The sequence below is a fragment of the Protomyctophum parallelum genome, assembly GCF_964188405.1.
Source record: "Protomyctophum parallelum genome assembly, chromosome: 21".
NCBI classification, from domain to species: Eukaryota; Metazoa; Chordata; class Actinopteri; order Myctophiformes; family Myctophidae; genus Protomyctophum; species Protomyctophum parallelum.
Window position 1 is genome coordinate 16,167,405 of NC_139713.1, and position 27,655 is coordinate 16,195,059.

A 27,655-nucleotide genomic window follows, 5' to 3' on the forward strand; every position below is an offset into this window, starting at 1 on the left:
CGCGCGGTCCCGGACCGAGACGCCACAATATATATATATATATATATATATATATATAGAGCATTCTTATTTCAAAACATTCTCAAAATTTTCTCAAAACAAACATTCTCAAAAGATTTCATGAAATAAACAAAATTCAATGATTTATCAGTAATTTCATGAACAAAAAAAACTATTAAATTCCATAAATTAGAAAACAAATAGTAAAAACTTTCAAAATTGTGTTACAAAGTGCTTTACACATAAGGATTCACAAACAAAAAAAAACTGAAAACAACAGAAGAAGCAACAGGAAACATAATAGCAGAATAAGTGAAGGCTAATCTATAAAAGTGCATTTCCAGCAGGGATTTAAAAGAGAAGACCGATTCAGCGAGCCTGATCTCCAAGGGCAGTGCATTGTGTTGTGTCTATAGTGCTGAAAGCCAGATCTCCTTTGGTCTTTAAGTTACAGAGATCTAGAAGCTCGTTGCTTGTCGAGGATCTCAGACAGCGAGTTGGGACATACTGTATAGGTATGGGGGAGATCCCATCAGATCAGACATGTAGTGGTGTAGCGAGACCCGACCTTTAGCCTTGTATACGGCGATGTGTTTAAGAAGTAGTGAAAATGTAGCCGATCCACAAGAGATTCACGACGCGGCACAAAAGGCAAAGCGACGCGTGGTGAGCTGCTATAGATCTGTGGGTCCCGGGGGCGAATGTCTAGTTTCTGTTTTGGGTCACGGGGCTGAAAGGTTTGGGAACCACTGCTCTGACCGTGTCCATCCCTCCATGAAAAAAAGACCCCTGCCACAATAAAATGGTTGATATGATGAATACTGTAACGTGGAAGCAGAGACGAGAACACTTGGGGAGTGCTTCCTGGATTGAAACGACGGGACGGACGGCCCCTCTGAGTGCCACGTTTTAACAGGAGCATTTGAAAGAGTTAACTGAGCCGTGATTAGACAGATGATAGAGTGCTTCTTTTATTATTTACAGCTGGGAAATATTAAGTGGACAGCACACACACACACACACTGGAGCGTGTCACAACATGCGCCAGCTTCCATGTACACTAAAGCACACACGCATACTGTAAGTGTGACAGGCAAATACCATAGCATGCACACGTATAAAGGCACATGCGCGTGTGCACACTGCATACACACACACACACGAGAGTGAGCCGGCAGTCCCTGCATGTGTGTGTGTGCGAGCGTGTGTTATTTATGGTCCAGCAGGCTTCCAACAGAACGGGCTGAACTTTTAACTCCAGTGCCGCATGTTAGCCGAGGTCAGCGGGTCATGCATGACCGCCTGCCTCACATTGGGCTGGGTCTCAATCAGTGTTGTATCTGACACAGCTGACTCCGTCCTCCTCCTCCGAGGCATGGCCTGGTGAACACAAAGACCTGTCTGTACTGTCAGGGACACGGCCCTTTGTCTCATCTGGAAGGATATATAATATATATACATCCTATCACCTAGTTAAACCCATTTTGACAGTTTTCTGAAATACCTATATGTTTCTATATCAGTGGTGATCAATATTTCATGTCAAGGACCCTCAGAATTAGTTGTATTTGGCTGTATTTCCCCCCCCCCCCTCAGAAAATATGCCCCCCGAAAGCAACGATTTGAGTAACTGAGTTTGCTCTGAAAGAATATATTTTCATATTTGCGCCACATTTTCAAGATTTTTCAAAAATGTGCAGACCTACAGTACAAGCTCGAGGCTATCTGCTATTTTTCAATGGCTAAAGTAGAGCAGCTTGGACTCCTCATGCATAGAAGGAAGCATGAGGTCAGTCCGCTTCCCCCCCCCCCCCCCCCCCCAGGTGGGCAGAGGAAGTCTAGAGCCCAGGATTACATTGGATAATTGACACTGGGTGAAAAAAATGGGTTGCAAAATTGTGGGATAAAAAAAAATAATAATAAAATGGCTAAAGTAGAACAGAATGCTTAAAACACCAAAAGGGGTTCCGTGAATTGAGACAACCTAAAACAGTGGTTCTCAAACTTATTCATGTCAAGGACCCCCCAAATTGACACCCGTTAGCCTGCGGACCCCCGGCCTGCGGACCCCACGGCTCTAGTAGTTATTTTCAACCATTTTCATTTTCAAGGACCCCCGCTTCGACCTGAATTAGTCTACGCTCCCCCATTTCTATCGCTGGGAGCCCAATGTATGCTGGGAGCCTCAAAGTTAATTTGACTCTGAGAGTGTACAAATGGAACATCCATTGGGATATCCATTTGTACACCCTCTGAGTTACAGACCCATAACTGCTCCATTTGGTTCCTAACTATCATTTAGCTGGGGACCCCCTGGGGGTCCAGCGACCCCACTTTGGGAACAACTGACCTAGAAAGCTAGATTCATGCCACTAGCAGTGAAATGTGACGCAGCACTGTGCCTCTGGGTTTTCTTTGTAATCACGGAGCCTCGCCTTCCCACACAAGCCATCTTGATGCCCTACTGATGAGCTGCTAATAATATTTACAAAAAAGTATCCGAACTGGAATTGAATGTCTGTCATCCGTAGGGTGGAGCGCCGTTTTGAGAAAGAACCCCAGCAGTGTTAGCTTAGCGCAATGCTACGGAAGGGGGGGGGGTGGAATTAACGCAAATGTTTGTTTTTTTGCTTTTTTGAGCCAACAGTCCGGGCCAAATGTTTTTATGATGTAAAAAAAAAAAGAAAAGAACGTTAAACCATGAAACATAGTCTTGTGAGGACCAAGGAAAATGGTGCTCGACATTTGGTCCTCACAACTATATGCACACACACGCAGGCCTCTCGTATCTCCCAGCATGCATTTGAATGTCAGACACATCTTGGCCCTCGTGATCCGTATCTGCGGAGCCCCTTCTCTCTCTCTCTCTCCAAACCTCTCCTGCAAATGTTACCTTTTCATATCCGAGGCTGGAGAAGAATACACTTCACCCCCATCACACCTCCTCCTCCTCCACCCGCAATACACACGAGGACCAGCGACCAGACGAGATAACCTTATACCCGACGACGGAAAACGCAAATGTCACTTTGGCACAGGCCAGCCAATTGCACGGCTCGTCACTGGCCGGTGGCTGCATGCGCTCTCTTCTGGGGTTCACAGATGCGACGGCACGGCGAGCCGATGCAGGTACTGTACTGTATGTGTGAGAATGACAATGAGTCAGCCAGTGTTGTTTTTGGCAGCAAATTTTGATTTTAGTTTCAGTCATTAGTCTCTAGTTTTCATTTAGTTTTGGTCACATTTTAGTCACCTGGAATGGTTTAGTGTTAGTCTAGTTTCAGTCGACTAAATATAAGATTTTAGTCGACTAAAATCTACAGTTGATTTAGTCGACTAAAATGTATTTTGGCGGGCCTTGATGCCGTTGTAATGACGTTTTTTACACTTGCTGAAATTTTTTCAGCATGCAACAAAGTGTAAAATGAGTCAATGACTTATACTGGATCTCTTCTCTACTGGGTCCCTTCCTAACATTTTAGTCTAGTTTTTAATTTGTCGACGAAAATGTCAGTATATTTAGTCTTAGTTTCAGTCATCATTCATTTAGTTTCCATTTAGTTTTCATCAGTGAAAAAAGGTAGTCGACGAAACACTTTTTGTCATAGTATTAGTCGACAAAAACAACACTGGAGTCAGCAAGGCCTGGCAGGTATGGCCCTCTAACCGCATCCAACCTGGCATCCCTACGTTTCGAACCTGGCATCCCTACGTTTTGGACTCCATGCTGTGAGCTGGTGCGTCTGCTGTTTTCGCTATGCATCGGATGATAAAATAAATAGTGCTTAAGTGGTTATGGCTGACGTCGAACCCACAGGATATCGTTTGTCGGGCAGAAACCTCACATCCATATTAATTCTCTCTACCACGTACATATATATATATATATATATACACAAAGCAAACAACTCAAGCGGATACTAGGAAGCGAATACTAGGAAGCAGGGGAGGACGTGAGGGCAAGATGGTACGACGTGAGGGACGATAATAAATAGGTATAGCTTACAGGAGGTGGGTGTGTGAGTATAGTCTGCTAGACACAGACATGGCCTTACTCTGTCTGCGGATGAGGCTTCATTCCACCGTGGAGGGGGTCTTTATCTGCATGTTTCTGTGTTTGGATCTGAGGGGACGCGGGTTAGACTTTCTTTCCCCATGAATCCCAAACAACAACAAACTAAATGGGACGGGATGCGGTGGGGAAAGGGTTTGGGGAGGGAGGGAGGGAGGGAGAGAGAAAGAGGAGGGAGAGCTTGGCTTGTTTTGGCAAGAGCTGGAGCCCTTTGGTGTCGGAGAAAGAGGGAAATCGACGACAACAGGGAAATCTGATCAAGAACAAGGAAAAGGAGCAAAGGAAGCAGGAGAGGGAAGGGAATGAGGGGGGGGGTGTGTCTGAAGATGAAAATGATGAAAGGGAAGAGGAGAATAGATGAAAGGAGAGGAGAGCAGGATAATAGAGGAGAGGATAGGAGGAGAATAGAGGAGAGGAGGAGAGCAGTAGAATAGAGGAGAGATGAGCAGGAGAACAGAGGAGAGGGTAGGAGGAGAATAGAGGAGAGGAGGAGAGGAGAGCAGTAGAATAGAGGAGAGATGAGCAGGAGAACAGAGGAGAGGGTAGGAGGAGAATAGAGGAGAGGGTAGGAGGAGAATAGAGGAGAGGGTAGGAGGAGAATAGAGGAGAGGGTAGGAGGAGAATAGAGGAGAGGAGGAGAGGAGAGCAGGAGAATAGAGGAGAGGAGGAGAGGAGAGCAGGAGAATAGAGGAGAGGGTAGGAGGAGAATAGAGGAGAGGGTAGGAGGAGAATAGAGGAGAGGAGGAGAGGAGAGCAGGAGAATAGAGGAGAGGAGAGCAGGAGAATAGAGGAGAGGAGAGGAAAGGAGATGAGAGCAGGAGAATAGAGGAGAGGGTAGGATGAGAATAGAGGAGAGGAGGAGAGGAGAGCAGGAGAATAGAGGAGAGGGTAGGAGGAGAATAGAGGAGAGGAGGAGAGGAGAGCAGGAGAATAGAGGAGAGGAGAGCAGGAGAATAGAGGAGAGTAGAGGAAAGGAGATGAGAGGAGAACAGCAGAATAGAGGAGAGGAGAGGAGAGCAGGAGAATAGAGGAGAGGAGAGGAAAGGAGAGCAGGAGAATAGAGGAGAGGAGAGGAGAGCAGGAGAATAGAGGAGAGGAGAGGAAAGGAGAGTAGGAGAATAGAGGAGAGGAGAGGAGAGCAGGAGAATAGAGGAGAGGGTAGGAGGTAGAATAGAGGAGAGGAGAGCAGGAGAATAGAGGAGAGGGTAGGAGGTAGAATAGAGGAGAGGAGAGCAGGAGAATAGAATAGAGGGTAGGAGGTAGAATAGAGGAGAGGAGGAGAATAGAGGAGAGGAGATGAGAGGAGAGAGCTGAACAGAGCATGCAGAGGAACTACAGTATGAGTCAATGAGATGCTCAGATAGTCAGACATTCAGTCAGAGGATTGGAGTCTATCAGACAAGAGACATGCCTGCAGTATGGGAGGCTGTGAGGACTGATGCATGCACGCACACACACACACACACACACACACACACACGTAAAAACAAACAAACACGTACTGTGCCTGAGACAGTCACAGAATATGTCACACAAGCACGTGTGCTCGCACACACACAAATCTGGAGGAGTGAATCATGCCACACCTTTAGAATAACAGGAACGAAGGCAGCTCTCAGCAGGGCTGAGGGAGCCAAAGCACACACACACATGAAACGTCTGGCTGAGCACGCATGCACACACACACACACACACGCACAGACACACACACAAAACGTCTGGCTGAGGCTGAGCTGCTTCACATGATGAGCCACACACACACACACATTAACCCAGCTCTGGGTTAATGATCCCAGAGCTGGGGTGGCGATTTCTTTCTGGTAAGGTGAGATTCATATGGCTGGATGTAATCAGTACTCAGCCTTACAGAGTACAACAACATCCCTCACCTCAGTGCAAACAATGTCCAGTATCGCGCACACACACACACACCCCCCTTAGCGCTTTTCCAAGTGCTCAAAGCGCTTTACATTCATACATTGCGAGGTGAAGTGGCGAACAGTCGACGCCAACGTCCTCACTTCCCACATTCACACACCAATGGTGGGCGAGCTCACACCGACCAACTCATTGCAGGCAATTTAGGGTTCAGTGTCTTGCGCAAGGACACTTCCACATGTGGACAGGAGGAGCTGGGATTGGAACCGCCGACCCACGGATCACTGGAAGACCTGCTCTACCTCCTGAGCCACAGCCGCCCATATAAAAACCCAACACGGGTCACGGCCCTATAGTTTAAAAAAAAAAAAAAATCCTGCCTGGGATAATTAAGAGGGATGGCTGGTGTCCGTGCACCTTCCCCTCCGCTACCAGACGGTCTTCCGGGTCACCCAGATGTTAAACTTAGTGGAGAGAAAGGCCCCGCTCCCACTAATTGAAGAGACAAGACCCTAATGAATAATGCATAACGAGGATATGCAAATGTTCATTTGATTCAATTAGCCCCAACGGCCTGCGAAAGGGGCACTGATCGACCATACTATTAAATCACACTCTCAACTCTTGGGTTGACAAACCTGAACTGGCGCTCATGGGAACTATTTTTTTTTGTTTTTTTAACGATGTGGCGCTTAGGAGCGAGCCATCTAAAAGACCATTCGTCCACACGGTATATGCATGTCCACCAGATGTACCACCATCAGTCCTCGTCTGTCCACGACTACAGTATATGCCGATCGGTGCAAAATGTCTTATAAAAGGATATATATAAAAAAATATATATATACATTAGGGCTGACCTCGATTAGTCGAATAGTCGACTAATCGATCGGAACGGGTTTCAGTCGACTGACCACCTCTTAGTCTATGTTCATCAAAAAAAAAAAATTTGCCCCAAAAAAATTGTATATAAAAATACAATATTTACAAAAATATACAAAAATATTGTATTATTCCACTAGGTCTGTGGGTGACATAAACACATTTGAACATTCTGACTGTTCAAATCTCCAATGTGCATGTGGAGTGTGTCTGTGTGGCAATGTGCCACTGCCTGTGACTTGAATCGCACAGTGCGCTGGCCTGATAAGACTCCAGAATCTCAATCTCACCTGCTGTGCTCAATCTGGCTAATGACAAGCCTCTCAGTTGTTAAAAAAAAAGATTTGAACAGTCAGAATGTTCAAATGTGTTTATGTCCCCCACAGACCTAGTGGAATAATACAATATTTTTGTATATTTTTGTAAATATTGTATTTTTATACACAATTTTTTGGGGCAATTAGTCGACTAACAGCAAATGTATTCATCTATCAGTCGACTATAAAAATCCTTAGTTGGGGACAGCCCTAATATACATTAAGATATGTTTATTCATTTTCCTATTTGACAAAGTATTTATACGACAATTATTCACATATTCCCCCCCCCCCCCCCCCAATAAACACAAATGGAATACATGCATAGCGGTATATAGATTAGCAATACATAGCGGTATATAGATTAGCATATGTCCATGCATGAATACAAAAATATCCTTCTCTTAAAGTGGACACGGATGGTGGTCCACAGAAGTGAACCTTTCAAGCCTGTTTTCTCAACTCGCTGTTTCTCTGCAAGACATTACTCTATAAGCCATTATCTCCAAAACTGGTGGGTCAAACTGAACAACCAATGTCAATTTGAAGCTATGATTCCCTGCTTTCTTGTGACATGAAAAAAAAACGACAATTAATAACGACAATGGCAGTCCCTCAGTCAGATTTGGCCAAAAAAGGTCAACGACTTGACGTCAAGATTCGCAAGAAAGCCACACCATCATTAGACTGTTTTGGTATATTTGAGGCGGTTACACTAGTCTTGTTTAAAGAGAGTTAAGTGCGCCGTAACTGGGGTTTTCAGAGAGGTTAAACTCCATTATAAATATATATAAAGATCCTTCAACTCATGGCCCAGGATCTAAAGGGACTTTGTACTACATGGCAAGATAATTGAGGCAAAGTCCAGAAGTGCACCCTCAGCTTCGCTCCGGCTGCCTGTGAAGATACTACAACATAGTCTTAATTGCATGTAGGGCAGAGACCAGAGATAAAAAGGGTGTGCCGTGAGAAATGAAGCATTAAGCCAGACATAATACTTCAGACGGAGCATGACCGGAGCCGCTGACAGAAAGTATACGCGTTTGCATCATGGCGTGTTTGTTGGCTAATATATAGATTTGCTATTTTCGGCTAGTAGTAGCGACACGGAAAAGGCAGTGAACCTCAGAAAAACCCTTCAGTGGAGAGGGGGGGGGGGGGGGGAGAGAGAGAGAGAGAGAGAGAGAGAGAGAGAGAGAGAGAGAGAGAGAGAGAGAGAGAGAGAGAGAGAGAGAGAGAGAGAGAGAGAGAGAGAGAGAGAGAGAGAGAGAGAGAGAGAGAGAGAGAGAGAGAGAGAGAGAGAGAGAGAGAGAGAGAGAGAGAGAGAGAGAGAGAGAGAGAGAGAGAGAGAGAGAGAGAGAGAGAGACACACACACACACACACAAAGAGAGCATGTACAGGAAGGGTTAACAGGAAAGGAGATGCATCTTCAAGGTATGCATGGCTCCGTCCTCTCCAGTGGAGCGGAACAATGCAGAGGAACAAAGGATATGGATAATGGACAGAGAGAGAGAGAGAGAGAGAGAGACACACACACACACACACACACACAAAGAGAGAGAGAGTCCAGTTCACATGTTTTCAAAGTGGGGACTGCCAGTCGATCTACTACAAGCTCACCGAGGCTACCATTCCATACCGTTCCAAAATAGCGGGACCGTAGCCAGAGGACTATATGGAACACAGCACTACTCATTCACTGTTCTACTTGGTCTTGTAACTGTGCTGACTGACCACACAAAGTGAATTTCCATGTTTCCGGAAGTATCAGAACGTAACCTAAAACGGTCCACAAATCGTTATTCTGGCCCGGCCTGTATGATTTCTGGTCTAGAGGGGCGGGTGCCGGGTCGAACACAGGCAGTAGTTAAAATAATAATAATAATAATAAAACTTTATTTGTATAGCACCTTTCATGACATGAAATGCAGCTCAAAGTGCTTTTACAGAACAATGGAGAATAAAAGAAACGACAAAAAACAAGCAGTAATGCAATACAGCAAGGCAACGACAAAAAACAAGCAGTAATGCAATACAGTGAGGACATGAATAACAAAAAAAAATAAAAAATAAAAAAATAAAATAATAATATCAATTAAAAGCAATGTTGTGGGTCTTGAGCTGAGCTTTAAAAATGTCTACAGAGGCTGCCTGACGAAGGTACAATGGGAGCTTGTTAGAAGCAAAAAGCTGCTTCCCCGTATTTTTTAGTTGCCATTTCTTTAGGCAAAGCGAGCAGGCCAGCAGTGGAAGACCTTAGGGGGCGGTTTGGGACATATTTAGGCAGGCAGTCATGTAGGTAGGAAGGTGCGAGACCATTGAGAGATTTATAGACAAGTAGTCTAAAAGTTAAAACTCTTATTGGTTTACCGATCTGAGTGCCCCCCTACTCTCCTCCCCGGTAGAAAAAAGGTTAGAGAACACTGACGCCACCAAATCTGGATCGACGCGCCTCTGCGCCGTTATTGCGAAATACAAGGAAAGTGGGCTTCCCATGCCAGTGTAACACTTGTGTCGTATAGGTAGTGTAGGACAGCTACCAAATTACAATGAAGGGTTAGACGTTGGACTAGTTAGGTTCAGTTAGGTTCGTCTACTGGAGCCAGAGGGGTAAATGATGAGACCCGATGCAAGTCACTGAGTTGGCCGGCTCAAATACTTATATAAATTGAAATAAGAAACAAAACATGAAACAATGCTCATAAACATAGGACATTAGACAACAATGAATGAAATAGGTACCTTGGTATCAATATATAAATCTTAGGGTTTTTGAATCTGTGGGTGCACCCAACTACTCTGACTGAGAATACCTTGTGCAATTCAATTGCAGTATTTAAAGCAGTTCAGTAGCATTAATCCAATTTTCACAATCAATTGCTCTTTTGAATTTGAATCCAAAAATAATCACATTCACAATAACCAAAACAATAAAGCAAAACACATCGACAGTAAACCCATGCACACCACTTAGTGGCTATGAATTTCATGTGTGAGTACACATTATTTTTACCAAAATAAATAATAATACACTAATAATTACAGTTGCATTACTTAATTATTCATTGAACAAACAACTAGTCACCAGTAGTGCTGGGCCTTCCCTCATGTTAGCCACCTAGCAGCTAATGCATCAAACACTGTTTGTCACTCACCAGGGTTTGCAAATGAAATCAGCACATCAGTACCACTGCTTTAGATGACTCAAAGTTGCTCCTCACAACAACTTAATGTCATTAATGCTGTGTTTTGTTCTACACAACTGACATTATTATTCTATATTTTCTTAAACAGAAGATTAGCTTTTCACTCTGTCTGCACTCTGCAGTTCTCCTCTCTGTTCTCACTCTGCTGTCCCTCTCTCTCTCTCTCTCATTGATTAGGACTCGTTTCACCTGCTGTCCCCGCACACAGGCAACAGGCTCAATTGACACTCGTTCAGACCAGTTTGGGCAATGTCTCTCATCTAATATCAAGGATGAACTGATCTGAGGGAGTTTTCTGTGTACATTTCAGTGTAGTGAGGGGATATGACTGAATTAATTAATTGTCACTTGAGGACTTTTTAACAGTTATTTATTTATTCATATTGAAGGATGAGTTAACCCATTTTAACCTATATTCTGGACCTGGGTTACACCAGCATTTCCAATGGGTTTCACCAGGCTGTATAGAGCATCGCAGTCCCGCCCCCTCGAGAGACACGGAAAATAATTTCCTGTTCATTTTCCTGATACTTTGCAAAAAGTATTTATTTAAAGACGTTTACGCCGTGGACAAAGCCAACTCGAGTTGTGACACATCATGACAATAAACACAATGTTTTGGGCTGATCAAATAATTAGAAAGAAGAAGAAAAAGGCAGGATACAACACTTTTTCTTCTTACAAATTATTAGATTGTCCCAAAACATTGTGTTTATCGTCATGTGTTTATCGTCCGCAGTGTAAATGTCTTTAAATAAATACTTTTTGAAAAGTCTGAGGGTCTCTCGTCGTCGTGAGAGAGGGTGGGACAGCGACGCTCTATTCTGAATGTGAACAAAAACAAAAGCCTGGGTACCGAGGCTAACACATCGCGCACATGACTTCATTGTCATGTGATGACATCAAAACCACAGTGTGTTAATCACACCTTGCTTGTTTGTTTGTAGTCATTAGGGTGTGGTTTAATTACAGTTAGAGTTGTCTGTTGTGTGAAATGTGTTTTTGTTTTGTGCGTGTGTGCGCCTGCATGTGTGTGTGTGTGTGTGTGTGTGTGTGTGTGTGAACGGCTTGAAAAGTTCTGTGCAATCTCTTCTACTATCGGTAGCCGCCAAATATGGCAAAGACGCTGACCCCTGAAGGGTGTGTGGGTATTTGTCCAGGATTTGCTGATTGCATTCTGTACGGCACCTTGTAAATATGTGTGTCCTTGTATTGCATCTCTTATGTGGACATAAATAAATGATTAAAATGTGTGTGTGCGTGCGTGCTTGTTGCCACTGCCAGACTCCGATCTCCAACAGCGGCGAGAACGGCCAAATCCAGTCAATATGAAGTACTGCCCTAAATACTTTAGTTTGGTTTTGGTTCAGCAATGCAGGTTAATTTGTTTTGACATTTACTTTTAGCAACGGAAGCTGGGAGGTGTGTGTGTGTGACTGTGTGCGTCAGTGTGTGCGTGCGTGCTCAAGACTTTACAGTTTAACGTCCATGGGAAGGGGAGAGGGGAGGAGAGAGAGAGAAAGAGACAATAGAGAGAATATCCCCTAGGCGGAAGACAAAAGTGAGCAAAAAACCATTAACTATTATCACCGGAGTTCTATCTGACCCGATTTTCCAATTTCCGCTGACCATAGATAGATGTTTGTTTTCCCTCCTCTGTGGGACAGTAATAATTCATAATGTCTCTTCAGGGACTGGTGAAAACCACACGCTATCTCTTTCCACTTTTGTCTTTGCGGTGCATTCGTTTTGCACCAGTGGGCCTTCGCCCTAGAGTTGTTCCGATACAGATACTGGTATATTCGGGTACTCTGGTCCGATACCACCCTCAAGTACTCTTACTTGGAACCGGCCCCCAATACTCCGACCCGAGTACCAAAACATTGAATTGACACTAGGCTGAAAGAATGCAACAGGAGCAAGAACATTGTAGTTGACCCTTTGCTACAACCTCTGTCCAATTTTCCTTGTCTCTCTTGAAAAGTACACTTGAATAGTTTGGTCTTCTGCCCCTGCAAGGGAATTTATGTCTTTATGAACGATTGTAAAACATAGATTGGTTACGTAACCAAAAACAGCCAATTAGCTACTACAAACGTTATGGCGCAGAAAGTTGGCTTTAACACTTTGACTACTATTCACGATTTACCAGAGTTAATTGTAGAACACTTTCGCTGCGATTCGAGAGTTGCCCGAGTTATGTTTTCGTTGTTTAATCCACATTTTTAATCAGTTTTTAAGTCATACTTCAACTTCAAATAACTTTATTTTTCCTTCCGGAAACTTATTTTGTGCAGTGGTAAAGACAACAGAGATCACAGTACACACAAACACAGTTACTATATAAAAGATCATAAAAACGACCTTTTAAGAGGAACTACTTAAAAGCATAATATATTTAAAATCTGTTCTATAAGTACACTACAACACTACAAAACACCGTTTTAAAGTGGATTTTCATGACAAGCAACTCAGTGCACTGGCTGTTCGAACTTTAAACATAGGCAGTCTAGCCCGGCATTTAAACTATTTTAAGAGGGAGGCAGTGGGTGCTCATAATGTGCTCAGGAAAAACTAATCATCATTATTAAAGATATTTTTTTTTTTGCGGCTTACGCCTTTTATTGATTTTTGAAGGGACAGACAGTAGGCTGACAGGAAACGGGAGAGATGGGGGGATGACATGCAGTAAAGGCCGTGTCGGGTCCGGGAGTCGAACCCGCGGCACACTGCGACTGGATTACCAGTCCGGTGCCCAGACCGTTACGCTACGGCCTGGGCCACTAATCATCATTATTAAGCATTTTCAACCCGGCACCCCTGGGGCATGTCATTATGGGCGGATATTTGCAACAGACTTTCAAAAACATCTATTGTATAATTGGCTAATGGCAGGTGCGGACCAGAGGACCACATCATTGACTGATTGATTTGATCTAATACGTTATTAGACAGGCGTAACGTAAACTACGTCTGCATCTGCCATCCGTCCACAATTTACACCATCCTCATCCCAAAATATGAAATATAGAACTAGACCATGGATGAACGAACACCTAGGCTACTGTATATGCATGTTGAATCAACACACTGTATCTCACTGTATCTCACTGCTGCTGCCTGTGAAGTACTTTGAAAACAGTTGCTTTTATGACACATTATTATTTTTGCTGAAGAGTGCACCAACAAGAGTCTTCCAACATGAGCCCACTCAGAGTGACTGCGTACAGTATGGGTGTTGTATCCACTAAACCAGTGGTTCCCAAACTGGGGTCTGGGGACCCACAGGGGTCCTTGAGGGAGTTGCAGGGGGTCCCCAGCTAAATGATAGTTAGGAACCAAAGGGACCCTTATGGGTCTGTAGCTCAGAGTGTATAAATGGAACCGAATGGACCCTAACGGATCCATTTGGTTGACTAGTGCATGTCAAAGTGGGGATCCTTGAAATTAAACGGGTTGAGAATCACTGCTAGAGTCGTCTCTTATTGGGGTCCCTGGCATATCTTTTCAAACGAGGGTCTGCAAGGCTAATTAGTGTCAATTTGGGGGTCCTTGACATGAAAAGGTTTGGGAACCACTGCACCAAGCAGGCCCCCGATTGGCGACACTAGTGTCGACTCCCATTGTAACGATGGAATGCGGAAGTGCTCATTCTATCTCAATGGGATATAGTTCCAATGTCTGGAACTATTAGCCCATAGGCACCCGCTTTTGCGGTGAGATCAAAGCGCGTCGCCACTCTTACTATAGATTACTCGGAGCAGGCCATGCTGTGAAGACCCAGGAGAGGCGTGCCTCACGTCAGGCTCAGGCCCCGGTCTCCCAGAGGGCGTGATGGATGTGAGGAGAGGGCCTTCCGACATCTCCGGAATCCGGACCAGTAAGTAATTTATGACACCAGACTGGAAGAGAGGAGAGCTGGCTCCAATGTTCATTTCGCCAGAAAAGAGTTCACCTCACTTGTTGTCACAGTATGTCTCATGGCAGAGATTTAGGTCCAATTTATATACACTGTATAATGATTCTGAAAAGGTTTTCATTTAAAAAAAAAAACAGTTTACTAAATGCATTATAGGTCATGGACCCCAAGAACTCTGAATGTACAAATGGAACCAGATGGATCCTTACAGGTCCAATGTCCATGCTGTAAGTTATTTATTCATCAACAACAAAATCTTGCTCATAAATGTCTCCCAATTATCAGCAGCAGCCTCCACTCTTCAAACACTAACCTCTTCAATGACGCATCAAGATCAACCTACGTAGTGCGTACCATGAGCGACCGGGCCTTCTGCTCAGTGGTCCCCGAACTGTGCAAGGTGATCCCTGCCCACCTGAGAGCACCGCAGGACTAAGACCTTTTAAACAAAGATTTTTTTTGTTAGCTACACTGGTTGTACCTCTCTAGTCTCCAATATGCCCTCATCATGTTTTAAATGTTTTGTTTCCGTTTCTCAGATGGTTTTAGTGAAGTTATGATTCTTCTTTTTGAGCTATTGAGACCAGCTTTGTGTTTGTGTGTACCACATTTGTGATGATTTGATTGGCTGAGCACTGAATGTGCTCGCAAAACACGGAATGGGAGCCCGCACATTGTATTTGACAGGACACAACTGAAAAGCATTTAAAAGGGTAACTGAAAAAAAAGACGACAAATCCATTATGTGGTGTGTAGTGCTAAATCCATGACTTTGTCTCTGTTGAGTGATTTCAGAAAGTGTTTCTGAAAGACATAATTCTGTCATTTCTGTACGGAATTCTGTATGCGCCTACAGTGGAAACTCTCTACACTCTCTACCTTAGCACCAACCACCTGAACTTAAACCACACCCATAGCTGTGTTGTTGTGACCACAGGTCGCAGTTACTATATGAAATTGTGCATTTCCCGTCAGTTAGTCAGTCAGTCAGTCAGTCACGTGCCATATATGGAGCTGACCTGTTCTGCCATTCCATATGTTGATCCTTCCCCATCCATCCTTCCTCTTCGATGTCTCCCTTTTGACTGATACCTGTCCATTTAAACTCTAGACGGGCCTGCCCCAAAGTTATTAGTGCAGCCGTGCCCGGCAGACGGCGTTCTCAACAGGCCCGGAAATTAAGGCCCAGCACTACCTGGGCCCTCATCAAACCCTGTACACTCAAGCCACTGACCCCGCTGCCACCCTTAGATCTCCATATATGGAGCTGACATTCCATTATGTTGATCTGACGTTGTGTGTGTGAATAAAAGGCGCCGCTCACGTCACACAAATGTGTTTTTTTTTTATTCCATTTTCTTTTCCATGGTTGACTTCTTGGATCCGTGTGTCCATCTGTCTCCCTTTGTCCTTATGGAGAATATCCCACATGCCAAAAGGCATCACCCTAGAGTACATAAACAGGACAGGATCCTGTAACGGCATGGTTTCCCCATGGGCGGATATCCTGTTGTTGATTACATCCATTCTGACAATATTTGGAAATCGACTTCCTTTGCCTACTAGCAGCGAGCACGAGACACGTGGGCCTGATCAGTGTTGTCACCTTTTTTGTGTGGGGGGGTTTTCCGTTTATGTTTATATATATTTTTCATTTTAATTGAATGGGTAGATCTGCTATATATGTATAGGCTAGATACACCAAGTAGCTCTCCACTCCCATAACAACAAAGTTTGCAGGGATTATGGCCCCAGAGTGGCCTGTTGAAGCAAGTGCCGCCGGAGTACCTTTTGGTGTCAAGTAATGACCAAACGGGACGGTCTCCAAGACACCGGCCGGGTGGTTGCATCTTTGGGGCGGCTGTGCCTCGGGAGGTAGAGCAGGTCGTCCAATGATCTCTGGGGTCGGCGGTTCGAATCCCGGCTCCTCCTCCTGTCCACATGTCGAAGTGTCCTAGGGGAAGACACTGAACCTACATTGCCTACAAATGAGTCGGTCGGTGTGAGCTCGCCACCACTGGCGTGTGGGAAGTGAGGACGCTGGCGTCGACTGTTCGCCGGCCTCACCTATCAAGCGCGATACAAATGCAATTCATCGTCTCACCACTGGGGCTGGACGGCGGCGGGCGTGTAGACGGGCTGGGCCTGACGCAGCAGCAGCCCGTGGATCTTCTCCTTGATCCAGGTCTTGTTGTAGGGCTGGTACGCCTGCGTCTCGGCCCGGTACACCAGGCAGCTGAGGTCCGCCAGCTCCTCGATGAACTCAAACAGCTGGTCCATGTCGTAGCTGATGGCGGGACTGCCGGGGTTCATCCTCTTCAGGTGCTCCTCGTACATGGCGCAGACACCCTCCATGCACCGGTTCACCGACTCGTAGTCGGCGTACGTGCGGCCCTCGGGCCTCTTCGTGGGCTGGACGAGCAGGATGGTGTGAGACATGTTTTTGACCCGCGAGACTCGTTAAGGAGGAACCTTCACGTCTTCTGGACACTTTTTGTCTATCGATTTATGTGCAACTAAAAAAATTGATTTTGGATCAGCGCTGTGCCGTAGTCCTGGAGGCTCACGGAGGGAACCTGAAGGGAGCGTGCTCTGGTTTCATCCTCCAATAATCTCTGGTCTTCTGAGAGGCATCGGCTATAGCATGCGAGAAAAGAGTTATAGAGCGCTGTCGTGCACGCCATCCTATAAATAGGTTACCGTGACGCAAACGTCACGTCACGCAACGCTTTGGCCAATCAGCAAAGCCAAGCTGTGCGTCGGCGTTTCCTTTTATGCCAATATATGGAGTTCCGTGTCAGTCTATGACATTAGTAGGATGACATCAGGGTAATCATTATATGGCGATGTGACGGGCCAGTATTACTCCTACAGTACACCCACAAATAATGTTCATGATGTTCTGTTACTACATGGCACTAGTGTTCAACCAGTGGTCCGGGGACCACCAGTGGGCCTTGAGGGGGTTCCAGGTGGTCCCCAGCTAAATGGAGAGTTGGTAACGAAATGGACCCTCATAGATATTTAACTCTTGGGAGCGTACAATGAAACCAAATGAAAGCCAAGTTTAGCTACACCTGGGACTCGGGAAGGGTAGCACGCACGCACGCAATCACCCACACACTCTCAGTGATGACAGTTGATTATTTCCTATAGGTGACTAATGCCATTAACATGGGGGAGAGCCTGTTAATTACCCAGCCTGCTCTGGGGCCGGCCTCAGCCTCACTGTAATCATCATCATCCATACAGCTTGGGCAAACAATCATTGAATCAACTCCAGACGTCGCACACCGCTCACACATCTGCTGTGTCATGCACGCACAGTATCACACACACACACACACAATTTACACTTTACAGATTAAATTATTGCACAGATCGCCATTGGGCTATACGATTTGCAATCCACTCGGCGATGCAGGGGACAGTGGAGAGAGAGCACAAGCTTTGAAGAAAGGCCTCTCAAAACAAGGGTGGGTGGTGATGTGAAACGGTGGCAGTAAATGTTGCCACAGAACACGATTTGTGTAGAGCTGCCTGGCTGGTTTCATAGATATCCAAACTTCTAGAGCATAATATAAAAAATTAAAAAAATTCAACAGAGCAATTGAATTTAAGCATGCAGCGGAATGTTTGAGGTGTTCATTTTGACTAGAACTGATTCTTTGCTCAAATGTGAACACCGATCTTCCTCTACAAGAATTGAGATCGCGATTCTCACACGATTCTACATTTTTCAAGTTTTCACCAACAAAAAAAAACATAAGAATAACTCAAATAAATTGGACAGCCAACTATCGCTGCACGATTCTTCACAAAACGAGTGCCTAGATCTCAATCTTTTTTTCGATGAATTGCGCAGCACTAGATGACGTGATTGATCTCCGTCACTACGTTTTTAGCTTCCTGCTTCTACGCAAGGAAGCTCTTAGAAGGAAGTGAAGTGGTCACGTGACTGGGCTGCGCCATGACACTTTCATGGACACTTTCACGGGAGCCAAACTACACCCAGAAGTTCGGCAGAATGCACTGAACATTATTTATGAATGACAGACCTTTTGTAAAGTGATCGCTTCTGGAAAATAAAATATATATAACACGTTATTTTAGGCTGTCTTATTTTTTTATGTGCATACTACTTAATGTGATTTATTTTTTCAAAGAGCAGAGAGCAGCCCAGGCAGAAAACGTACTATGTGCTCTTCTATAAATACCTCAATAAAAATAAATAGAACTTATTAAGTCGAAAAACAACCACTCGGAAAAAACGTGTGATATCACTTATGTCTTCTTTCATATTCCTGAACCAATTACATGACAAAGCTCGCAATCGTTCATGTATAATGTTTGTTATGAGCTGGTCCAGCCGGCTCCATTCACTGCCATGTATTCATTGCACTACCGGTATGAGTTTGGCTCCCATGAAAGTGTCCATGAAAGTGTCATGGCGCAGCCCAGTCACGTGACCACTTCACTTCCTTCTAAGAGCTTCCTTGCTTCTACGGGTTGGCGGTGTGGAACAAACTGTACCCACTGTACCGTCGACAGGCAGCCTCTGTGGACATGTTTAAAGCACCTACTTCTACATTCTCGCTTTTAATAGATCTTTTTAAATTCCTTGTCATTCATGTCCTCACTATATTGCATTACTGCTATCATTTTAATGTTTCATGCTTTGCTTTTCTTTTCTTTCCCTCCGTTGCTCTGTAAAGCACTTTGAGCTGCATTTCATGTCATGAAAGGTGCTATACAAATAAAGTTGTATTATTATAACTACCGTTAGGCCAGGGCGTGTTGTTATCAGAGCCCTTTCCAACACAGTATTAGGGAAAATACCTTTTTATTCACCACAGCAGCCATATTGACAAATAGTTGTTTAAAGTTACTTCACGGGTGTCGTTAACAAAAGGCAATATTTATGTCATTATGCCTGCATCGAAAAAGCCAGGTCTACCGTCTCTGTCAGTCAAGCAGAAACCAGCAGCTACTCTTACAACATTAATATACACGGCAAAGGTTAAAACAACCACTTTTGTTTAGCTACGGTCTAAAAGAAATATGCACAGAGGAGCACGCTTCCTGTTTATGCATGGCCACAAATCACAGTGGAAAGCTTCTTGGCACTGTCCCTCACAATTAATGGCTTTAAGATAAAAGCACTGTCATATGGCCAAGAGGGAGGAAGAGGAGGAAATGGAGGGGGGAGTTAAATTGCCCATGATGGGGTTGGTCCACCGGTGTGTGTGTGTGTGTGTGTGTGTGTGTGTGTGTGTGTGTGTGTGTGTGTGTGTGTGTGTGTGTGTGTGTGTGTGTGTGTATGTGTGTGTACTCTCATACTGGAATGTGTGTGTACTCGCATACTGGAATGTGTGTGACAGTGCGCGACACACCTCTGCACTGTCATTGGTTAGCGAAATACAAGTATTGCCACATTTTCCAATGCGTTTCCCCAGGCTTTTCTCTCTGCGCCGAATGTGAACGCCTGGGGTTATCGAGACGACTAGACATCATTTGTTTTTTTCAGTGTTTACGATAAAGGGTGCTCTTCCGCAGCCTGTGAGTAATTCTATAAGGCTATTCCGGATCAGAGTACAAACGGAACAAACTAAGTGATCAAAACAAATCCAAGCTAGTTTAATCCATTAAGACCAGATTCCACAACGTTTTCTGAAAAACCAGTTTCTATAATCGGTGGTGCTCAAAGACCACCAGAATTATCTGTAATTGGCCGCCAGACCACCCCCCAACTGAAAATACGTTGTTCCAGGGACCTCCCGAAAGCAGATATAAAGATTGGAGTTAAAAACATTCGCTGTGAAAGAAAAAATATATATATTCAATTATTTTTTGTCACATCTACAAGCTTGTAGCACGGCTCTCGCAAGGATTTATATTTGACTCACAGACAGACTTGACCACTTGAATGCCACTGTTTTGGGGCATGGCAAAGAATTTTGCAGATTCTACAATGTGTCTCGTCGCAATACGCAGTCAGTGGCGTGCACAGACATTTAGAGGGGCAGGTGTTCAAGTGAAAAAGGGCACATTGTGCAGCGCGTGGAACCGGCCGGTTGCCTTAGATTTGAGATTTATAGATTTTGGGGCAAGAATCAAGAATTGGTCAATGTCACCATGGCCCACATACAGTACTGTACACTGTACAAAAAAGGGTCCATCTGTGCATGCCACTGTACGCAGTATACCTTTTGCACGATACTTTCATTCAACAAAGTATAAAAAGATGAAACGTGGCGATACAAGATTCCGCAGCCGACAACACACAGCTTGTGCACATTACGCGTCTCATCATCATCTCACCCACAGCGTTCCTGTTACCTTATCCGACCATCAGTCATGAATTATCCTCACCTGTCGCTGTGATCTTCCCTGTGCCACTCCGTGCTAAATCAAATTAACTCCTCACATATCCGTGACACAGCTGTCCCTCCGGTTCTGTCAAAATAAAGCCCCCCGGGGGTATAGAGGCTGTAGTCAAATCGGTTACATCACAGACCAGATAGCGGAGAGGGGCTCAACTCTTATCTCCTAAAAGTACAGGCAGGCAGAGCACGGAACAATGGTGGTGGTTATGGGGGGGGGGGGGGGGGGGGGGGGTTAGATAGCTGGTGTGAGCATTATTTGTTGGGATAATAGTGCGGTTGAGGCGAGCAAAGAGGGGATCAAACAAACAGTTTCTGCCAGTAATCCTCCACAAAGGAAGCAAGTGAGGAGAGGATGGCGGGGAGGAGAGCTGAAGAGGAAAGGCCACACGGGCCACAAGAGGAGACCTTGGGAAAGATCAGAGCTCCAGGTGTGTGTGTGTGTGTGTGTGTGTGTGTGTGTGTGTGTGTGTGTGTGTGTGTGTGTGTGTGTGTGTGTGATTCACTTCTGAGATTAGCCCGAGAGTGGGGTGACTTCATGTTTTCTCACATTCCAGACACGTCTTGAGCTATGGCATCAGGGAACGCTTCATGGTGTGACATCATAAATCATTTACTACGCACACCATATCTCTCTCTGTGTGTGTGTGTGTGTGTGTGTGTGTGTGTGTGTGTGTGTGTGTGTGTGTGTGTGTGTGTGTGTGTGTGTGTGAGTGTGTGTGTGTGTGTGTGTGTGTGTGAACACATCCAGGTGGAGGACCTGCTGGAAGGCAGGATATTAAGTGAAAACACTTCTTAGAGGACACTCCAAAAGATGCTCAATGGAACAGGATTGCAATGCTTCATTTCAGGTATATTGGTTACATCGTCAGGTGCGAGGTCAACACGGCGAAACGCCCTATGGGCCTCATGGCTCGGCAAGGCTTACCCATCTGCATGTACAGTATGTACAGTATAGATCACATTGTTCCGCCCTATGTTCCGCCAACCTGCTCTATACACTGGCAAACCAACAGGCAGACATGTCAGGGCGCACCGTACCGTAATGTTTAGGTGCAGCCTTCCAATTTGAAGAAACTGAAGAGGCTCAAAACCACAATGCTAAAATATTTTAATATAAAAACAACGTTTCGACCTGATGTGGGAAGTGTTGATTTCGTCGACTAAAACCAAGACGAAAAATGTTCGACTACCTTTTATCAGTCACGAAAACTAAACGAAGACTGATGACTAAAACTAAATATATCGTCAACAAATAACAAGCTCACAAGCTGCTGTGAGTTTGTAGATCGGCTATTTTAGTATTTTCAGCAAGTGTAAAATCAGTCACTACGACGGCATCAAGGCCCGCCAAAATACACTTTACGACTAAAACTAGACTAACACTAAAACATTCCACGTGACTAAAGTGTGACTAAAACTAAATTAAGTTTTATTCCAAAGACGGACTAAACTAAAATAGAAATTTGCTGCCAAAAACAACACTGGTCATCTACCCTATACCTCTGTTCTTTCTCTTCCCATGAAAACTACAAATGACGGCGCACACTGAGGCCACTTCTTTACACCTGTGAAGTTGTGGATGTGACGATGAGGATGATTTCTAGGACCCCCCTCGAAAACGCGATGCTAGCACATCTCACGGGGTTACTCCTAATGAAGAATTTCATTCATTTAGCATCCGAGTTCTCAGGATATGATAACTGTCATCTTAAATCTCCCATGCCAAATCAATCTCTCTAGGCTGCATGGCGATCAGTGGTAGCGTAATAAGTTTTAATTTGCTGTGGATTGAAGTTGTCTGCTGTAGAGAAGTGGTTCCCAAAATGGGGTCCGGGGGGTCCCTGAGTTGACCACGGGGTCCCCAGCTAAATGATAGTTTACAACCGAATGTACCCTTATGGGTCTGTAACTCTGAGAGTGTACAAATGGAACCAAACGGACCCGTTATAATTAATAACGTTGAAAAATATAAATGCCATTAAATGGGGGGTCCGTAGACTAATGCATGTCAAACTGGGGGTCTTTGAAATTAAACTGGTTGAGAATCACTGCTAGAGCTGTAAAAATATTCTCTTATGGGGGTCCCTGGCATATCTTTTCAAATGGGGGTCCGCAGTAATAAGTGTCAATTTGGGGGTCCTTGACATGAAAAGGTTTTGGAACGACTGCTGTAGAGACGTGTGCAATTAAATTCCACTGTATTCGGCTCCAACACTCATCGGTTTGTGGAGCACAAAGTTTCCACATTAGTACATTTTAAAAACTCAACAGCAGTGGCTCCAGAAATCATGACACAATAATCTACAGGCCTGGTTGTGGAAATAGCTGATCTAAAAGCTCACAACACATTGCATGCCGCCTGCTATTTTCCAAAAACAATTGGAACATTTTGTTATCTTCTGCAAATGTTCGCCCCTGAATTGGGACGCTAGGGTTCATGTGGTTAACAGGCAAAGTAGACACTGAGGCGTAGCGAGAACAACTCGAGTGAAAAGAAAACCGATACCGATCTTGAGCGTGTAAGGGAAGAATTTGAATATATATTATATTCAATTGAATATTTCCAAAATGATTATATGTAAAAACCCATGTCAAGACCGTTCCTGTGTGTGGGGAGGATGGGGAGAATGTTCTGGCCTGTCACAATGATGCAAAACGATATTATATACTATATATCTATGTGATTGACTTTTAGCAACGAGAAGAAGCCGTCACTCTAGATTTAGCCTACTTTCCAACATACATTCATTTCAAAGCTGATAGAAGGGAAAAAATGAGGGGGGGGGGGGGGGGCTTCTTCTAAGCTGCTAAAGAGCAGAGCTGGAGAGCTTTGGGTTGGGGGGCTAGGGAACAGGACAATGGAAAAAGAAAGAAAGAAAGAAAGATCTACATACAATTTAATTTCCTATGCTAACCATGTTCTCCATCATCAACTTGAGTGGCTGCCATCAATGGACAGGAGGCGTGAGAAAGAAGCCAACAATATTAATTCCCACAATATAACTTTGTTTTCTCACCATAACAACAAACTGAACTTCAGAGTTAACTACTAAAGCCAACAGCTGACCAACCTTTGTCTGGTATTCAATAAAACAGAGCAGATTATGCTAATTGGAATGTTCACTGTTGTTATTGTTGTCAGATTGAAATAATCTCAATTGGTTCCCTGTACTGTACTGTACTGTACACGGAACAGATATTGCCAACATTAAGACAACTGCGTGAACAATTGCTGCCATAAAGACCTTCCAATCCTAACGGCACTGATTGAGCCATCCTATAAGCCGTGAGCAAGGTGAGGCAATCCGCTTAAAAACGGCAATCAATCTACGAGTAATTAATTAACATGCAGACTCCATTGTAGAATTTGACTAATGCACAGCACGGGCTTGTTGGATCAAACGGCAAACAACTTGTCCTCGGACAAGGACGATCATTAATCACATGATCAGCCAGTAGTGTCCTTGAGGCATGTTTGTAAACTGTGTGTTAGGTGGCCTGCATTATGGGCTTAAAATTTAGACCAGATTTAAAAACATTCACTTTGAAAGAATATATATATTCAAAGATTTGCACCACATTTTTACGATTTTTCAAAAATAGCAGACCTAAAAGCTTGTAGCGCGCCACTCGGTGGCGCGCTACAAGCTTGTAGATCTGCTATTTTTCAATAGCTAAATTATAACATGTTTAAAACACCAAAAGGGGTTCCAGCCCAAGATGGGTTAACAGTCTCCTATACCATACATTGGTATAACAATAACAAGAGCTTTTCACATGTTGAGCGACTCACGTGCCTAGCAATTAATTGTCAATGAGAGGCAAGTATTCAGATAGAGGCGTGCTGGCAGTCATGACAGTGGTAGCGACAAGCGCGCGCACAATCGTCAACATTTTGAGTCGACGATTAATTGTCACTAAAATAATTGCGATTACCGATTTAATTGTGTTTTTTTGCTTTGAACATTTGTATTTCGGTTTGCCTTTTAGGCTATGTAATCACAAGTTGCACGAAGGGAAGATATGACAAATGACTTCACTTAAATATACAAAGAAAGCACTGACACATTTAATCATTTTTAGTATAATTTTTGTTTTTGGAAAATGTTTGAAAAGGTATGGACATTTTTCAATGTGGAAATGACTGACGATTATGCAAAAAAGAATATTGCGATCATTTCAAATTGCGATTATCTCAAATAATTGCGATTAGGCGATTATGTAAAAATTGTGAAGGGCCTATGTGGCGATTGTGGCGTGTTGCGAGCTTGCAGATTTGCTTATTTTCAAGCAACGATACTGGCACGCTACGTGACCAAGTGAGGTTTAACACCCATGTCCGCCGGGGATATTTCCTCATGTATTCAACCAGCTCATTTCCAAAATAATCACTAAACCGTGTCCCCTTTCACCGAGGGAGGCTGCCGAGAGGAGACAGGTTGCGTGTGAGAGGGGAAGAACACAGAGGAGAAGTGCACGCGAGGGCACCCTCTCCAACTAATCTGAAAAGCCAGTTAACATGACATTCACCATCTAGGGCCGAAAGAGAAATGTGATGCCTCCCCGGGGACCCAAACTAGTGAAAATAGCAGATCTACAAGCTCCCATCGCGGCACGTTGGGAGCTTGTAGATGGCTTGTAGATCGGCTACATTATTTTCCTTTCTAATTCATGGAATACATTTTTGTTTCTACATAGTGTTTAATTCATGAAAACCTTTTGGGGGGGAATATTTTATGAAAATGTTTTGAAATAACAATTTAAACCAAAAATGGAAGAGAAATGCAACACACAAATGGGTCCCGACCCAGCGTATGGGAAAGCAGTGATCTAGGACTATCAGCACCATAAAGCAAGAGGAAAGCAGATCCTGCTGGCAGAAGACCAAATGGCAGGCACGATTACATTACATAATAATAATGGATTGCATTTTTATAGCGCTTTTCTATGCACTACGTGCTTGCTCAAAGCACTTTACAATGGTTCATACATTGGAGCGGCGAAAAGTCGACACCAGCGTCCTCACTTCCCACGTTCACACACACACACCAATGGTGGTAACCAACCACTGGAGGCAAGGTGGGGTTCAGTGTCTTGCACAAGGACACTTCGACACATGGACAAGGAGGAGCCTGGATTCGAACCGCCGACCCAGGGATCATTGGACGACCTGCTCTACCTCCTGAGCCACAGCCGACCCCAAATGTCATGCAACAATGTCATGGTGAGGCCCAGGCCGTAGCGTAACGGTCTGGGCACCGGACTGGTGATCCAGTCGCGGTGTGCCGCGGGTTCGACTCCCGGACCCGACACGGCCTTTACCGCATGTCATCCCCCCATCTCTCTCCCGTTTCCTGTCAGCCTACTATCTGTCCCTTAAAAAATCAATAAAGGCGTAAGCCGCAAAAAAATATCTTAAAAAAAAAAAAAAAACAATGTCATGGTGCATTCACTACAACGTCAGCCCCTGCCCGCCGCTGCCCGCCAATCACCTAACCCACTGGTTCCCAAACAGTCGGTCGGGACACATTTTTTATGGTTCCCTACATTTTTTAGTTTCTTACATTTTGAGTTAAATTATTATTTCAATAAACCATCCCGATTCCTAAACACAGAAAAAGCACATTTGCTCAAGCTTAGCGCCATTCGAGATGATGAACTCTTTAAAAATCCCTAAGCACTTTTAGATTGAGTGTCCTCTCCTGGCAATTCCCTGCAATATGCCCGCTGCTACAAGACAAACTGATATGACACGGTGTCAACAACACAGTCTTGTTATTCAAAGTCTGGAAGATGGATGAATTTAGCACAGGAAAAAAATATATATAATCCAGATCATTCGATCAGTCTTGTGTGTGCACATACAGTGCCATAAGCCTGGCCAGAACTGTAGCTAGATGCTGTGAGAAGCCGTTGGGGAAAAGTAATTATTTGGATGACGTTCAGAGAGTGGGGAGTGGATTTGGGAATCCAACACTGTTTGGACATGGATCAGAACCACTCTATTACATGCAAGGAAAGCTGGCAGAGTAATGGAATATTTGATTAGCACAGATCACAATATACAGTATATATGTGACTCCTTTTAACAGAGAGACAGTCAAGGCTGGCAAGGCTGTTCAGAGAGGAGAAAAACACTTAATGAGTTAATAAATGTAAATATGAAATAAATGCTTAAACATGTAGCTAGGGGTGTAATGTTAGAGTCTAAAGAAGTGAGCCTTTCAACTAGCCCGTTTTCTCAACTCTGTTTTCTGCAAGGCATTACTCTATAAGCCATATCTCCAACACTGGTGGGTCAAAGTGAACAACCAACATGTACATTTGAAACTATGATTCCCTGCTTTCACATGACATGAAAAGAACGAAAAATAAATAAAAATCCAATGACATGGCCTCGCTCGGAAACGGTCACACACACACACACACACACACAGAGGGGGAAGGGGAGAGAGACAGAGACAGAGACAGAGAGCTGGGTGTAATAGTTACACTGCATCACAAGGCTGGACAGAGGTGAAAGAAAGATAACACGTTTGGTTTCCCCCACCAAGTCAGATCCCATACAGTAATAAAAGTGGATGACTTTAGACTTTGGACTAAACCACCATGTTGTGTAATTCAGCCGTATTACAGACGAGTGTGGATCTTGGAACGAGTGCGCCTCAAAGCTCCCCAGACAGTCTGTGATAACACAGCGCTAGGAAGAGACCATTACATTTTCTCTGAATCTTTCCTGTGGAACTAGAACGGGGCTGTTCATCAACTGCTGCACAAATACACAGTGTGTGTGTGTGTGTGTGTGTGTGTGTGTGTGTGTGTGTGTGTGTGTACACACGAGGTTCCGGCGACGTTACAAAAGTATTAAGTACTCATTATGCAGAATGTCCAGTTTCAACTCTCCATCTTTGTTGTAATGCCAATCCCCCCCCCCCCCCCCCCCATGTTTATACTAGTCCTCGCCACCCGTACTACTGTCTGGAGAGGGTGAAGG

General features: G+C 44.4%; 2 protein-coding genes across 4 annotated transcripts in view; both read right to left on the reverse strand.

Moving 5' to 3' along the window:
* vav2 (vav 2 guanine nucleotide exchange factor) overlaps window positions 1–27,655 on the reverse strand; it is a 279,748-nt gene that overhangs the window by 206,147 nt on the left and 45,946 nt on the right. The window lies entirely within an intron of this gene.
* LOC310879592 (enhancer of rudimentary homolog) lies at window positions 16,376–16,714 on the reverse strand (the record flags this gene model as incomplete). Its single annotated transcript, XM_083794363.1, has 1 exon — window positions 16,376–16,714. One exon carries the CDS (start codon window positions 16,712–16,714, stop codon window positions 16,376–16,378), a length of 339 nt encoding a protein of 112 aa, XP_083650489.1.